Raw genomic sequence first — 16,125 nt, 5'->3', positions numbered from 1 at the left:
CTTACTCGGCCTACCTGAAATTGGTCAGATTCTCTACATTAACTAGTTTCAGACTTTGGGCGTGCTACACACAGCCAAGAAAATGTCATCAGTATACACATGGCATGTATACCACATCCAGTCCTTCTGACCTGCTTCCCCCCTCCCAGTACACAACAATCGACTCTGATTAATGAAGGCCAGATTATTGTGTACACAGAGAAGGTCTGAGAAGCTGAAACTTTAAAAAAAAAAGCAGTTAGACAATGTTTATCAGCAAGCTGCATAGATCACTACACAAAGATACAAAGTAACATATTGTTACTTTTGTATCTATTCTGTTCAGTCTTCTGCAGATCAAAGGGATAAACATTGATCTGCAGATGATGTCAGTTAAAGCAACCTAACAAGTAAAAAAGTTTTTTTTTTTTTTTTTTTATAATATGTTTCTCTGTTTAACCCCCTTATTAACACATAGTTCACTCTAATCAGCCCTAATTAAATCCTCATTCTCCTTATCCATTCAATTATTATTTTCCTCCTGACTTTTTTTCCGTCTTCATTTTATTAACCATTAACATTATATTTAAACTTTTTTTGTGTGTTTTGTTCGTTAATAATTTTTACATATTTAACATATATTTACACATTTCACATAAAAAAAAGTGCAAAATTGAAAAAAAAAAATACACACTGTATTCCATTTGTAAATAACTTTGTAAAACTTTTATTTGCAGTAACACTATTACTTATTTTAAAACTAACACCAGTCAAAAAAAAGAAAAATTGTGTTTTGTTTATCGTTCTTAAAGTGGATGTAAACCCTCACATATACCCAGTGAAGTGAACAGCCTCAGATGATACACAGAGATGAAACAAATCTCCCCACATACAGTATCTCACAAAAATGAGTACACCCCTCACATTTTTGTAAATATTTTATTATATCTTTTCATGTGAAAACACTGAAGAAATGACACTTTGCTACAATGTAAATAGTGAGTGTACAGCTTGTATAACTGTGTAAATTTGCTGTCCCCTCAAAATAACTCAACACATAGCCATTAATGTCTAAATTAGCCCAATTAGCCATTTTCCCTCCCCAGTGTCATGTGACTCAGGTGTGAATGGGGAGCAGGTGTGTTAAATTTGGTGTCATCGCTCTTACACTCTCACACTGGTCACTGGAAATTCAACATGGCATCTCATGGCAAAGAAATCTAAGGATCTGGAATAAAGAATTGTTTACATCTACATAAAGATGGCCTAGGCTAAAATAAGATTGCCATGACCCTAAAACTAAGCTGCAGCACGGTGGCCAAGATCATACAGCAGTTTAACCGCTTGCGGACCAGCCGCCGCAGTTTCACTGCGGCAGGTTGGCTCCGCTGCGCGAAATCACGTTATTGTATGTGATCTCGCAAAGCCTGGATAGCAGGCGCTCGCGCCCACCACAAGCTTCGTGAGTCTGACTGTGGGTCCCGCGGATGCGATGTCTGGGGGATACCCGCGATCGTCTCACGGAGAGGAAGAACGGGGAGATGCTAATGTAAACAAGCATCTCCCCGTTCTGCCTAGTGGCACTGTCACTGATCACAGCTCCCTGTAATGGGGAGCAGTGGTCAGTGTTGTGTCACACACTGCCCCTCCCCCCAGTTAGAATCACTCCGTAGGACACACTTAACCCCTGCAGCGCCCCCTCCTGGTTAACCCCTTCCCTGCCAGTGACATTTACACAGTAATCAGTGCATTTTTAATCACACCGATCGCTGTATAAATGTGAATGGTCCAAAAATAACACCAAAAGTGTCAGATGTGTGCGCCATAATGTCACAGTCACGATAAAAATCGCTGATCGCCACCATTACTAGTAAAAAAAAATTATTAATAAAAATGCCATAAATCTATCCCCTATTTTGTAGACGCTATAACTTTTGCGCAAACCAATCAATAAACACTTATTGCGATTTTTTTTTTTTTTTTTTTAATCAAAAATATGTAGAAGAACACATATCGGCCTAAACTTAGGGGAAAAAAAATGTTTTTTTATATATTTTTTGGGGATATATATTATAGCAAAAAGTAAAAAATAATGCGTTTTTTCAAAATTGTGGCTCTTTTTTTGTTTATAGCGCAAATAATAAAAAATGCAGAGGTGATCAAATACCACCAAAAGAAAGCTCTATTTGTGGGGAAAAAAGGACGTCAATTTTGTTTGGGAGCCACGTCGCACGACCGCGCATTTGTCAGTTAAAGCGACGCAGTGCCGAATCGCAAAATGTGCTCTGGTCTTTGGCCAGCAAAATGCTCCGTGGCTGAAGTGGTTAACAGGACAGGTTCCACTCAGAACAGGCCTCACCATGGTCGACCAATGAAGTTGAGTGCAGGTGCTCAGCGTCATATCCAGAAGTTGTCATTGGCAAATAGACGTATGAGTTCTGCCAGGATTGCTGCAGGTTGATGGGGTGGGGGGTCAGCTTGTCAGTGCTCAGACCATACGCGGCACACTGCATCAAATTGGTCTGCATGGCTGTCATCCCAGAAGGAAGCCTCTTCTAAGGATGATGCACAAGAAAGCTCGCAAACAGTTTGCTGAAGACAAGCAGACCAAGGACATGGAATACTGGAACCATATCCTGTGGTCTGATGAGACCAAGATAAGCTTATTTGGTTCAGATGGTCTCAAGTGTGTGTGGCGGTAACCAGGTGAGGAGTACAAAGACAAGTGTGTCTTACCTACAGTCAAGCATGGTGATGGAAGTGTCATGGTCTGGGGGTGCATGAGTGCTGCCAGCACTGGGGAGCTACAGTTCATTGAGGGAACCATGAATGCCAACATGCACTGTGACATACTGAAGCAGAGCGTGATCCTATCCCTTCGGAGACTGGGCCGCAGGGCAGTATTCCAACATAACGACCCCAAACACACCTCCAAGGCGACCACTGCCTTGCTAAAGAAGCTGAGGGTAAAGGTGATGGACTGGCCAAGCATGTCTCTAGACCTAAACCCTATTGAGCATCTGTGGGGCATCCTCAAACAGAAGGTGGAGGAGAGCAAGGTCTCTAACATCCACCAGCTCTGTGATGTCGTCATGGAGGAGTGGAAGAGGACTCCAGTGGCAACCTGTGACGCTCTGGTGAACTCCATGCCCAAGAGGGTTAAGGCAGTGCTGGAAAATAATGGTGGCCACACAAAATATTGACACTTTGGGCCCAATTTGGACATTTTCAATTAGGGGTGTATTCACTTTTGTTGCCAGCGGTTTGGACATTAATGGCTGTGTGTTGACTTATTTTCAGGGGACAGCAAATTTACACTGTTATACAAGCTGTACACTCACTACTTTACATTGTAGCAAAGTGTAATTTCTTCAGTGTTGTCACATGAAAAGATATAATAAAATATTTACAAAACTGTGAGGGGTGTACTCACTTTTGTGAGATACTGTACGTTTTACATGTATATCTGCAGTCTTCAGCTTGCTATATTCTTTAGAAAGTGCTCATTGTGTTAGAAACGTTCTCTTGCTGTTCAGCACTGGGAGTAAAGTCTTGGCATACACTGTGTCACATCTGATTGGAGGAAAGTTTAATTGTCTAAGGACTGCAAAAAAAAATCATTGTCAGAAAATAATTTGGATTAAAAAAACCCAACAATATATGTATTACCATGTTATCTTAAAGTGAAGTTCCACCCAAAAGTGGAAGCTCCGCTTATCTGCTTCCTCCCCCCCTCCGGTGCCACATTTGGCACCTTTCGGGGGGGGGGAAGAGGTGAGCGGATACCTGTCAAACACAGGTACCCGATCCCACTTCCGTGTAAGGTCGCCGCGGCGACCTACGTCATTTACGGCCCTACCTCCTCCCCCTGCTGCCTTCTAGAAGACACACAGGTCCCAGAAGACGGACCATTCAGAAAGTGGAGCGCTACTTGCGAATGCGCAGTAGGAAACAGGCTGTGAAGCCACAACGCTTCACTTCCTGTTTCCCTTGGTAAGAATGCCGGCGCCGGTGCCGACATCGCAGGCTCCCTGGACAGGTAAGTATCTTTATATTAAAAGTTAGCAGCTACAGTATTTGTAGCTGCTGACTTTTTATTTTTTTTAATACAGGCTGGAACTTCTCTTTAAAGTGTTACTAAACCCAGGACCCTGCATTCACTATATCTGGTCTCCCACAGTACACAGAACAGGGAAATGCAATAGTTTTAGTAAATATAAACTGATAAATAAATACCTTTTCTCATCAGCAGTATACAGTCTTGTGACTTCTATCAGTGTCTGGTTAAAGCTTGTAGGAGGAGTTTTCATTCTGCACTGACTGTCCTATAATGCTGCATGACCCCTGACCCTCTGTCTAGACAGTGCTGATTGGCCCTGTGCTGATCATATGCACTCTCCCAAAAAAAAAAAAAAAAACTCTCTAAAATTATGTATAGGCATGACCCAAACTGGTTCAATACTGGTATGAGCTAGGAATCTAGGGGACAATGGAGAAATAAAGAAATAAACCCCTGTCTGACCCTCTGTCTAGACAGTGCTGATTGGCCCTGTGCTGATCACATGCACTCTCCCAAGAAAAAAAAAACCTCTCTAGTAATACACACCAAACTGAGCATGTGCTGCGTGTTCCAAATCTTCTGTCTTAGAAGGGGATAGATTGGGGACTGTGGAAGAAGGGGAGGATCAGAGGAGACAGGATCAAACAGTCTTTTTACACAATGCAGAGGATTAACCCCTTAGCTTCCACAGGGAGTATAACAAGCATGCTTTACTGCATATACAGACTGATTTTACTGTTGTGAGTTTAGTAACACTTTAAGTAATGACAAAGTTATCGCAGAATAAACAGGGCCATAGTAGAATTGTAAAAGTTGCTGTGGTCCATAGGGGTGAACAGGTGTGAGAGGTGAAGGGGTTGAGATAGAAAATGCCCCAGCATCTTTCTATGCCCCCCGTGCCCAAACACCCTGTCCCTTGTCACCGCCGCTGCATCCAAGACAATCCACCGTTCCCCAAACGTCTGGGTTGCAAGGGGGGGGTACTGAGTTATACGCTCCTGCTGTCGTTAAAGGGGTTGTAAACCCTTACAGACCACTTTTACTTACAGGTAAGCCTAGATTAAGGCTTATCTGTAGGTGCAAGAAATATCTCCTAAACCTACATGGTTTACGAGATTTTTGCAAAAGACAGGCACCGATGTCTACAGCGCAGACATCGGTGCCTGCGGGGCATTGCAGAGTATTGCGGGGCATTGCAGAGTATTGAAGACTATTGCGGGGCATTGCAGAGTATTGCAGGGCATTGCAGAGTATTGCGGGGCATTGCAGAGTATTGCGGGGCATTGCGGAGTATTGCGGGGCATTGCGGAGTATTGCAGACTATTGCAGAGCATTGCAGAGTATTGCGGGGCATTGCAGAGTATTGCGGGGCATTGCAGAGTATTGCGGGTCATTGTAGAGTATTGCGGGGTATTGCAGAGTATTGCACAGGGTGTTGCAGAGTATTGCGCAGGGAATTGCAGAGCATGGGGGGGATGGCTGAGCATGGATGGATGGATGGATGGATGTGACTGCACATGTCACTGAGCAGCGCTGTGGGCACTACACATCCAGCCCACAGCACGGCTCCCATCCGATCTCTCCCCCTCTGTACCGATGGCTGTGTGTTGAGATGGCTGGTTTGTTTACATGTGATCGCTCCGTCATTTGACGGAGCGATCACATGGTAAACGCCCGCGATCAGCGGACGTTTACCGTGATCCGTTATCCAGAGGACCCGGCGGTCATGGATGTTCCCGTGTGCGCACCCCAGGGGGTGCGCGGGAGCAGTTTTCTGGAATCACGTCATATGACGTGATCCCAGAGTTATCCAACCGCCCTGCAGCCGTCATTTGGCTATGGGCCGGTTGGCAACTGGTTAAACGAGGTGAATGCAGTTAGCCAACAATTGACAGAGTAAACGCAGTCTCAAAATTTATTAAAATAGTCATGCAAACATAAACATGAATCATAGCCAAAGCCATTGAAATGATACATACAGTAGAAAATGCCATTACACGTATCATGGTATAAAATGTAAATTGCAGCGTACACAGGCCTAAAAAGTGTCCAAACGCATTTTGCACGACCATGCTCGCTTCATCAGGGGTAGATGCGTGTGTAGTACATCTGTAGGGGGTATAATGAACCAAATATATATCAACACAGACATGGTTTTTCCTCTGCCTCCTCAACTCCCGAGCCAGACGCTCATTACTGCCGCCTATGGGTATCAAGCAATTGGTAGTCTGATCCAGCCTATGGTGAGTATAGGGCCATGCGTTTTTGGACCTTCTTGACTAATTGTCATAATACCATTTCTGTGTTGATACATATTTGATTCATTATACCCCCTACAGATGTACTACACACGCATCTACCCCTGATGAAGCGAGCATGATCTGCAAAATGCGTTGGAATACTTTTTATGCCTGTGTACTCTGCAATTTACATTTTATACCATGATACGTGTAATGACATTTTCTACTTTATGTATCATTTCAATGGCTTTGGCTATAATTCATGTTTATGTTTGCATGACTATTTTAATAAATTTTGAGACTGCATTTACTCTGTCAATTATTGGCTAACCGCATTCGCCTCATTTAAAGTCCCAGGGCGATTTCCTGTTTTTTGTTGCATGACTAAGTATGCATCAATCAAAATTTGATCAGCGCTATTCTGGATTTTGCAAATACATGAATTTATTCTTACATTTGTTGATTTTAAATCAGGACTTAAAAACTGTGCCATTAGACTGGAAGATTAGACACATAATAGATCAAGTACACTGTAGTGTAATAGCCCCAACTTAGTAGTTCATTTATACATAGCAACTCCATTTGATATTTGTAAAATAAAGTTAACATATCATTCTTTAAAGGATGGCGAAATGTCAACTCCGAGAAGACTTTGAATTGTTATTTGCCAAGCTTGGTTGATATCACAGAAATAATGAACCATGTGCAAGGATGAGAATATTACATTGTATGATCCTTACGTAAAGGAAACAACAAATTATTTTATGCCCTGTCCATTTCTTGTGCAGATATGGAGCAACGGCATGAAGTCAGCTCTCAGGAGTCCAAAGAAGGCTTTACCCCTAAATCTGGTGAGCAGAGGAGAGATACCGAGACTAAGAAAGATGAGTACAAATGGAGGTTAGCACAGTTCCTGGGGCCCGACCAAGCAGACAACCAGGAGTACCACAGTGATTCCAACTCTGCAGAAAGTGTCTGCACAGAGGACTTTGCAATAAAGTTCAAGCAAGGAATGGTTGAACCAATTGCTTGTGGTGGGGACAAGGAAGATAAACAAGGAAGACATTTTGAAGATGATTCTGAAAATGTGTCTCTCTCCCTTCCATTATGTGAAGGCAAGGGGGACCATTTTGCCCTAAATACAGCAAGTAGAGAAGATATTTTGCAGCAATTCAAGGAGGAGCTAGAAGATGACTTGCAAGCTGCTCTTAAATTCAGCGCAGAGGAGACGGTTGCACTGGAGCACAGGAAAAGGAGAGACAGCATAGAGTCTCTGGGGGGACAGATCTCAAAACTGAGCCAAGTATATACTTCTGAGCCTTCCAGCATTCAGAGTTTGGAAATTAAGGGTTCTATTGTCAGTCATTTATCTTCAAACAGTGAATTTCAGGTTGTCAGGGAAGACCAGGTTATTGACAGTAGGTTGGATAAATATCCAGAGCAACAAGACCATGTTCCCAATGTATCTTCACATGATACACCTTCCTTTTTTCCAAAAGTAACAGTGAACTCTGAAACTCATATAGGTAAAATGGAATATATAAAATCAGACATTTTGGAGGACCTCAATCATATACAAGATATGTCCTCTCAAATAGACACATTGGATGGAGTCTACACCATAAGATCTGAAGACAACAAAAAATCCTACACAGAGGTTGCCACAAAAAAAGAAGGTCATCTGCAACCTGATGGCTCCTGTGCTCTCCCAAATTATAGGAGGGACATAGATGGATCAGCAGGAAATCCAATTTCTGGTGAAAATACATTTTTCAGTGGAAGGGAAGTGCTACAATCCAAAGAAGAGAGCAAACAATTATACTCCCAGCTAAATACAAGTGGTGCATTCAGTTTAAGTAAGTCTTGAAATTTAACATCAAAGCTTGTAAATGTGTTTAACTGTATACATGAATACCTGAAATAAAAGTGTAACTCCGAACTTTTTGGAAAAAACATACTTAGAAACACAACTTGCATATATGAATCAGTCAACAAAAACAGGTGTCTACCTCTTGTGAAATGTTTTGTAGCTTTCTATTGTCATATTTCCTGCTACCTAAACAAAAAGTTAATGAAGTCAAATACAGTATCACCTTCTTAAAACAGAAGGTATTTGCACATCTCACTTGTATTACAAATTAAACAAATACAAGTTTTATTCCTCATATTAGGATAGTGAGCGGAGACATTCCTATATGCCAATGCTAAAACTGCAAATTTGCCTAAAAAAATTATGACATTGACATCCTAAAATGAGGAATAAACTCCTTATTTTTTGGATCTGTCATAGTGAGATGACCAAATAGCTTCAGTTTTAATACCTGGGTACGGGGACAGATTTATCCTGGGTACAGCTATGCTTTAAGACCAAACCCCATGCCGGGCACACAATATCATGTTAGCCACAACTCTGCAGTACCACCCTTAGCAATCTTGTCAGACCTCAGATACAGGAGCACAAAAGCTTTCCTAACCTCACATGACACCTCTGAGATGAAGAAACTAATGAGGAATGGTGGGCTGTGCTGGAGGATGAATTTGTTTGCTGGTGGGGGCTTTGCTTGGGAAAGAAGAGAGGAGGAATTTATGGCCATGACTTGTCACAATTGCCTATTTGTTGCCTGCATAATTTTACAATTTCTTGTATATTGTCATGATTGCCAGTTTGTTGTCCTTATTTAGTTATGATTGCCTGTTTGTTGCCCACATAGTCACAATTGTTGATTGCACAATGCACAACATTGTCATGTTTGTGCATTTTTTAGCAGCATATTGTCACAATTGGCTGTTTTCTGCGCACGTATTGTAATGATTGCCTGTGTATTGTAACTGTTGACTGATTGTTAGCTGTGTATGATATACAATTGCCCATTGGGGCCCATGCAGGCCTGTCACTATCAAAGTATGCTGCTATTATCCTTATGCTTCACCACGGTGCACTGTGTGTGCCACAATTAAATCCTTGCCTTTTATATTTTTCAGCACACAGATAATTGCCCTTTTTTCACCATGGCACGCTATGTGTGCAGCTATCAAAACTTTCATTTGTTCTTTTTTTTTAATCAACGTGTGTGTATATAATATACAGTATATATTGTATTATAAAACTTTTAGAAAAATAAATTATTCACTTTTTCGCCGCCAGTAGAAAATTCACTAAGCAAAGGATACCTTGTCATGTGTTATGAAAATTAAGAAAACAGGACTTTTCCTGAATATAATAGGCCAATTGAAATGAGCAGAACTTCCTCTCATTTACTAAGCTAGATGAATTTTCACCTGTTTTAGTAAATGAGATAAAACTATGCTGACTTTAATCTCCAATCATGTCTAGGCAAAAATCCAGTTTTTGGAAGTTATTTAGGAATGATTAGGGTTAGCCAGGGGTTACCAAGGGGTTAGTCGACTTGCAGCTGTGTGCATGTAGTGTATGTAAATGCTAACAATCAATTTTTCATATTTGCTCTCTTTTGGTCTGCTAAATAAACCATTGAAAGCATTATATTATATCTGTTTAACATGTGCAAAAAAAAAATCTGTTGCATCCATCCAGAAATCTTGTGTGCTGATAACTTCCTGTACTTTCTGCTTCTGGTCTGTTATCATTAAGCACTGCTCCCTGCCATCTCTGTGAGCTACAAAACACCTCCCCTTGGCATGAAGAACAGAGGAAGGTGTTATGTAGTCCTACACATTGTTACGTAGTTCTAACACACTCCCTTTCCTAGGGTGACAAATCACTATGGCTGTTACCTTAGGACAGGAAGCGGGTTAATGGCGGGATTACCAGGTTGAAAAAAAAAAATTAGGAAAAAAAAAAAAAACTCATGCAGTCATTACATCTAAGGACTGGTAAGCTGCAATACTAGAAATTTCTGCTCTTGGGTTAGATACGTTTTATGGGTGTCATTGTTTGAGACCACCACTGATAGGGTCCATGCACACTGGCCTTAAAAAACGCTGCCTCTAGAGGAGTCTTAAATTTTGCCTCTAGAAGCAGCTCAATGTTATCCCATGTATCCATGCACATTAGGATGTTTCGAGGCATATTATCAATTCAGCGTTTAGAGGCAAAAAAAACGCTTCTGATTTGTTTTTTTTTCAGAGGCGTTTTCTGGTTATAAAAATGCTAATTGCTTGAGTGGCGAGTGACCACCACTGTAAGTAGTTCTTCGCACCAATCACCAATGTTTGGGGCAGTCTTCCCACTGTCCCCTCTATAAATTGATTTTCCCTTAGACTCAACAAATATTTCAAGGGTTTCTGTTGGGTAAAAAAGTTAAAAAGAAACATGCTAAACTGTAGACCTGCAATGCTGAGCATGCAGGCATCTTTAGAGTCTAACACTGCATTGTTCCAATAAAATAATTTTAAAAGACTATTTTTTTAGTGTGCACTCAGACTGGCAGTTTTAACCAATGCTGGGCATGGCTCACCTCTTTGATCCAATTTGTTTGTAAAAGTGCTCCAAACAGTGTTCAGGAATGGTTAAGTGTAACGTGCTCAGGACCACTTGGAACAGGTGGCCCTGGGCATGCTTCACTTGTGGTCTGGTATGGTTTGCTTCAGTGTGAGTGCAAACCATGCCTGAGCACAGAACTCTCCATAGATGACTGTGCACAGAAGCAGAGATCACTGTGATCTGGTTGGTAGAGGTGATGGATATAAGTGTGCTAAGGTGCACTTGCTTATAGTGCAGTGGGAGTGCAGACCAGTGGGGAAGGGAGGCGGGGGCAATTGAACTTGGGCATGGTATAGTTCAACCAATCCCACTATGAGTGCACCCTTAATAATACACAGTCTTTCTCACTACCGGACCAGATCTCCAGACTAGCCCTCCCTCAGTTCTCCCCTCTGAAAGCTCCTATTGGTGACCTGGGTGTTGTGCATAACATTTTAATGAATTCTGCAACCTTTTCACAGGTGTAAATGAAGTCCCAGGTCGGATCCACGTCGATTCTACTCTGAAGGAAGACCATACGGCCTCTGCAGCATACAAACTTGTGGCTGGTATGTGTGTACATGTTTCAGGTATAATTCTCATATATTTCCAGAACACTGCTGAAGTGTCAAGCTGGGGATATGCACTAGTAGAGTTTCTACCAAAAATTTGTAAGAAAATTCTCAGTACAGTCGAATGTCATTTGAAAGTAGTTCAAGATTTTGTTTGCGTTTTAATTTTTGAATGAATGAACTTTAAGTCCAGTGCTCTATCGATTAGTGCCCTCCATCGAAGAGTACCCGCACATGCGCAGAACGGAAGGGCACTCCAGCTGATTTCCCAATCAGCTGGCGTGATGTCACCATAGCGCATGCGCACATTGTAGGAGGCTTTTTTTTAAGGGAGATACCATTTCACGGGCACAATTGAAAGCTATGCAAAGAGCGGAGGGACACCTTAGTTGTCAGATTGAGCCTCGATGCTGCAGGGCGGGTTGTGGGTGTGTTGAAGGGCTGGTTTTGTCTGTGTTGCAACCAGCCCTTAGACACAGGCAAAACCTGACGTTCAACACACCAAACCTGCCCTGCAACATAGACAAAACCGGACCTTAAGCACACTGTAAACGCGCGCTGCAACAGTGAGGCACAATATGACAAATACGGTGTCCCTCCACTGTTTGCATAGCATTCATTTGTGCCCGTCAAATGGTATCTCCCAACGAAAAATGCCTCCTATGATGTGTGCATGCGCTATGGTGACGTCACGCCAGCTGATCGGGAAATCAACTGAAGGGCCCTTCCGTTCTGCGCATGCGTGGGCACTTTTCGACGGAGGGCATAAATCGACAGGAAACCAGGTTCACACTGGTACAGCACGACTGTTGATCCAACTTTGCCCTGCAACATCGGTCCTACATCCATCTGACTTGAATGAATAGGATAAGATTTTGCTCTGACTTTGAGCTAGTCTGACTTGTCCCTTGACCAATCAATACAATCCCATCATAACATAACATAAATTCCTTTTCCTGCTGCTGTAATCACCATGTTGAATGTCACAAGTCGGATGGTTAGGATGAGGATCCGACTTTGATCTGACTTCAATGATATTGAATGGGCTGAAAACAGACCAAAGTCGAACCAAAGTAGTACAGGAATGTTTTTCAAAGTCGACTTGTGTCGGACCAGTTAAGACGGCTCTCATAGGCAACCATTGATTTGTACACGTCATGCAACGTGCTCCCAAAGTCAGAGCGTATGTCGCATCAGTGTGAGCCAGGCCTATCAAATGAAAACTACATATGTTAGAAATTTGTACGTTCGAGAAAAAATTTCCATCTTACTCCTTCAAATTTTCTTGTCATTGTTACATACATAGTTACATAGTTGTCCATCAAGTCCAACCTATGTGTGTGCTTTTATGTCAGTATTACATTGTATATCCCTGTATGTTAAGGTTGTTTAGGTGCCTATCTAATAGGTTTTTGAAATTGTCTATGCTCCCTGCTGAGACCACTGCCTGTGGAAGAGAATTCCACATTCTTACCGCTCTTACAGTAAAGAACCACTTCTCTGAATTTGAGGAATGGCTGCGTGTCTTTTTAATTTCCCTTTCGTGGAAAAGTTTTATCCCTATTGTAGGGTCACCAGTACGGTGTTTGTACATTGAAATCATATGCTGTTTCAAGCGTCTCTTCACCAGAGAGAATAAGTTCAGTGCTCGTAATCTTTCCTCATAACTAAGGTCCTCCAGTCCCTTTATTAGCTTTGTTGCCCTTCTCTGGACCCTCTCCAGTTCCAGCACATCCTTTCTGAGAAACTGGATGGCATACTCCAGGTGTGGTTAATCCCCTTTTTAATGCATGCCAATATTCTGTTGGCTTTGCTTGCAGCAGCATGTCGTCTAATAGGACCCCCAGGTCCTTTTCTATCCTAGATTCTCCCAGAGGTTCTCCCCCCAGTGAGTAAATTGCATTCATATTTTTGCCACCCATTTGCATTATTTTACATTTTTCTACATTAAACCTAATTTGCCATGTAGGTGCCCACCCCATTGTGATTGAAAATGAACATTGATTTGACATCGCCAATGATTAGAAAAATGAACAAACGTTCTTACAATGAAAAATGTTAAACAAATATCTACTAATGTATACCCAATTTTATTCTAAATAAAAAAAATTTAATTCTTGCATATGTTGAACAAACATTATGTAAAGTGTATGTGTAAGGATTTCCTTGAAATGACTAAATATATTTGGGTGCCTCAGCCTCTGCTGAAGGTTCATTGAATGAAATCCTTATAGTGCAGTTCTATTTTTATAACGCAGCTTTATAGCTGCATAAAAGAAAAAAAAATATCACTGCACAGCAATTAGCTAGCTAGCACAAAAACTGTTCAACCACAGAAGCAGTAAAAAATAAACATATGCGAAATGGCCGGAAAATTTCTATTGCCCAAATATCAAATCATTTAATTAATTAATAATTATTGTATTATGCAAATATACACACACACCTTACACAAATAAATAACAAATATTAAAAAGTATTAAAAAGTGCATATAGAGTATACACATAAATGATAAGTGAACAACAAACTAATATTCAAAATTTATTGTGAATCATGTGCTAGTCCATTTAAATTTCAATAATTCATGTGACAGTGTCCTCAATACATTTAATGAAAAAAAAAAGTTGCATGGATTTTCCTATTCAAAAAAAAAAATTGAAGCTAAATAACCTTTTCCAACAACACATGACTGCACACAGTACTTTCTTATTTATATGTTCAACCAATCATAGACCTCTTAAATATAAGAGGTATAAAAAAACCTGTGGGGAATTCCCAGTAAATGTACCATACACATCCAATCATAATACTCAAGAGGGATCCCAGCTGGTAGGACTTAATCAACTCAGAGGACTACTATCAAATACACAGTGTCTCTATTTCATACATCCCCTGAGTGAAAGAAACCAAAGGAACATCTATTGCTTTCTGCCAAATAGATTTTATTAATGATAAACATCAAGTATACTCACATAGAACAAGCATGTCTCCATCACTCGATCAGCAAGGCACTCCTCAGTGTATACAGCATGATGGGCAAAAACAAAACCGCTGCTGGTCAGACTCTCAGCGGCAAGCATAGAACGACCCTGTGTAGTATGATGACGTCACCGGGTAAGCTCAACCTTACATGTTACGTCCCCAGGGCGGGACTTCATCAGAGGATTTATAGCTGCATAAACATAGGCTTCAGGAGAACTGTTTAAATTAACTCAATACAATTTTACATGAGTCATAGAGACACTTCGGGCAGGTGTGGTTTGGATTTCATCTGAAAGTTGTCAGTGAATCCAGCAAGATTCAACTCGCTCTAAGTTTTGCTGAAACAGCAGCCAACCGACTCCCGATCAGCGCTCTTAGCCAATGGTGGAGAATGCTGATCGGAGTGTTCTTCCGGGGAGTGGGGAGTAGTCCCCCTGTCAGAACACAATAGCTCAGCGGGGGAAATCGCTATACTAACGAAAAACCAACCCCAGCCCCCCAGATCTGTCCCTGCAAGTCAGAGACCGTCTTTTCTTGGCTAATTTCTTTGGTTAATTAGGGTTCATTGTCACAGAATACCACTGACCACCAATTCTAGGGTGGGTGGTATTATTACAGCTAGCCACTGACCACTAATGCTGGGGCATTTATTATTACAACCAAAGCCTGCCACTAACCACCAATGCTGGTGTGTGGGGTTTATTATTACAGTCTGCCACTGATGGGGAGGGGGATTACTGCTGCCACTTACTTAAACAAGTGCTGGGGGTTATTATTGCTGCCAATGACTGTTACTGTTAATGTTACTGTTAGTGCCACTGACACCAATGATGGGGCTTTTTTTCCCAGATAGCAAGCAGGGGCGGCCCGTCCATGAAGGGCCCACGGGCGCCGCCACCCCTATCCATGCGTCCTACCCTTTCAGGACGCCGGCTGCATGCATTCCCACACCAGCCGCCACTGATAGCAAGGATGACTTGCCACAAATTTGTAGCAGTGCTGCACATTTTCACTGGCAGGTTGTACACTTGCAGAGCACTTGAAGCACAAGTTCTAGTTGACACTTCTCCAATTTGTAGCAAACTAGCATGGCAAGTCTCTAGCAAGAGCAAAGTTGCAGTGGTGAGTCTACAGCAAGAGCTCTGCAAGTCTACAGCATGAAAATTAAACCACAGTGACCCCTATGGTGGGATGACTATTGCACAACATAACTGAACCAGAACTTGCAGCAGGCTTGCAGAATGTTTGCAAAGAAGGTTGATCTGGAGTCATGCAATGTGGAACAAACTTGTGAAGCCTGGCAAGTCTAGCAAGAGCTTAAACTTGCAGCACAATTGCTTGCTATCTGGGTTACTCCGACTCTACAAGTTATACACCTCTAAGCCTTCTGGATCCCTTCAAAGTGCCACTCCTAACTATTTTCAATGTTGTAACCAATGGCCCGTACACACGATCCGAAAATCGGACGAAAAATACAGATTTCGACACGATCATACGATAATCGGATCGTTAGTACAGAACTTTCGAGAGCCGATCACAACAATTCATCGAATATTATTCGATTGGACAAGCACGAAAACTTTCCTTGTACGATACCAGATTGTACGATTTTCGTACAATCTGGTCAGTACAGTTGTCTGAAAATACAAAACACACGACATCACTTCCGATTTTTTTTTTCTGTCGTGCGAGAATTTTCGTGACTTTAGTAACCTACTCAATTTCTACTTGCGACTATTAAGCGAAAAAAGTCAGACGATCTGCCGTCCGATTTTCGGATTGTGTGTACGGGCCATAAGCAGGAGATATCTCTAAGCTCCTGCATATTGGCCAGATTGACATGCTCAGTC

The 16,125-nt window shown here is 41.8% G+C and overlaps 1 protein-coding gene across 1 annotated transcript in view; it reads left to right on the top strand.

The window, feature by feature from the left end:
* Window positions 1-16,125, top strand: part of LOC141139271 (uncharacterized) — a 141,930-nt gene that overhangs the window by 47,156 nt on the left and 78,649 nt on the right. Inside the window, exons 5-6 of the mRNA XM_073625230.1 lie at window positions 7,068-8,135; window positions 11,203-11,289. Coding sequence (XP_073481331.1) covers window positions 7,068-8,135; window positions 11,203-11,289 — 1,155 coding nt within the window. The remainder of the gene's footprint in view (window positions 1-7,067; window positions 8,136-11,202; window positions 11,290-16,125) is intronic.

Source organism: Aquarana catesbeiana, linkage group LG01, assembly GCF_042186555.1.
Source record: "Aquarana catesbeiana isolate 2022-GZ linkage group LG01, ASM4218655v1, whole genome shotgun sequence".
NCBI classification, from domain to species: Eukaryota; Metazoa; Chordata; class Amphibia; order Anura; family Ranidae; genus Aquarana; species Aquarana catesbeiana.
This window is presented reverse-complemented; position numbering and strand designations above follow the sequence as displayed.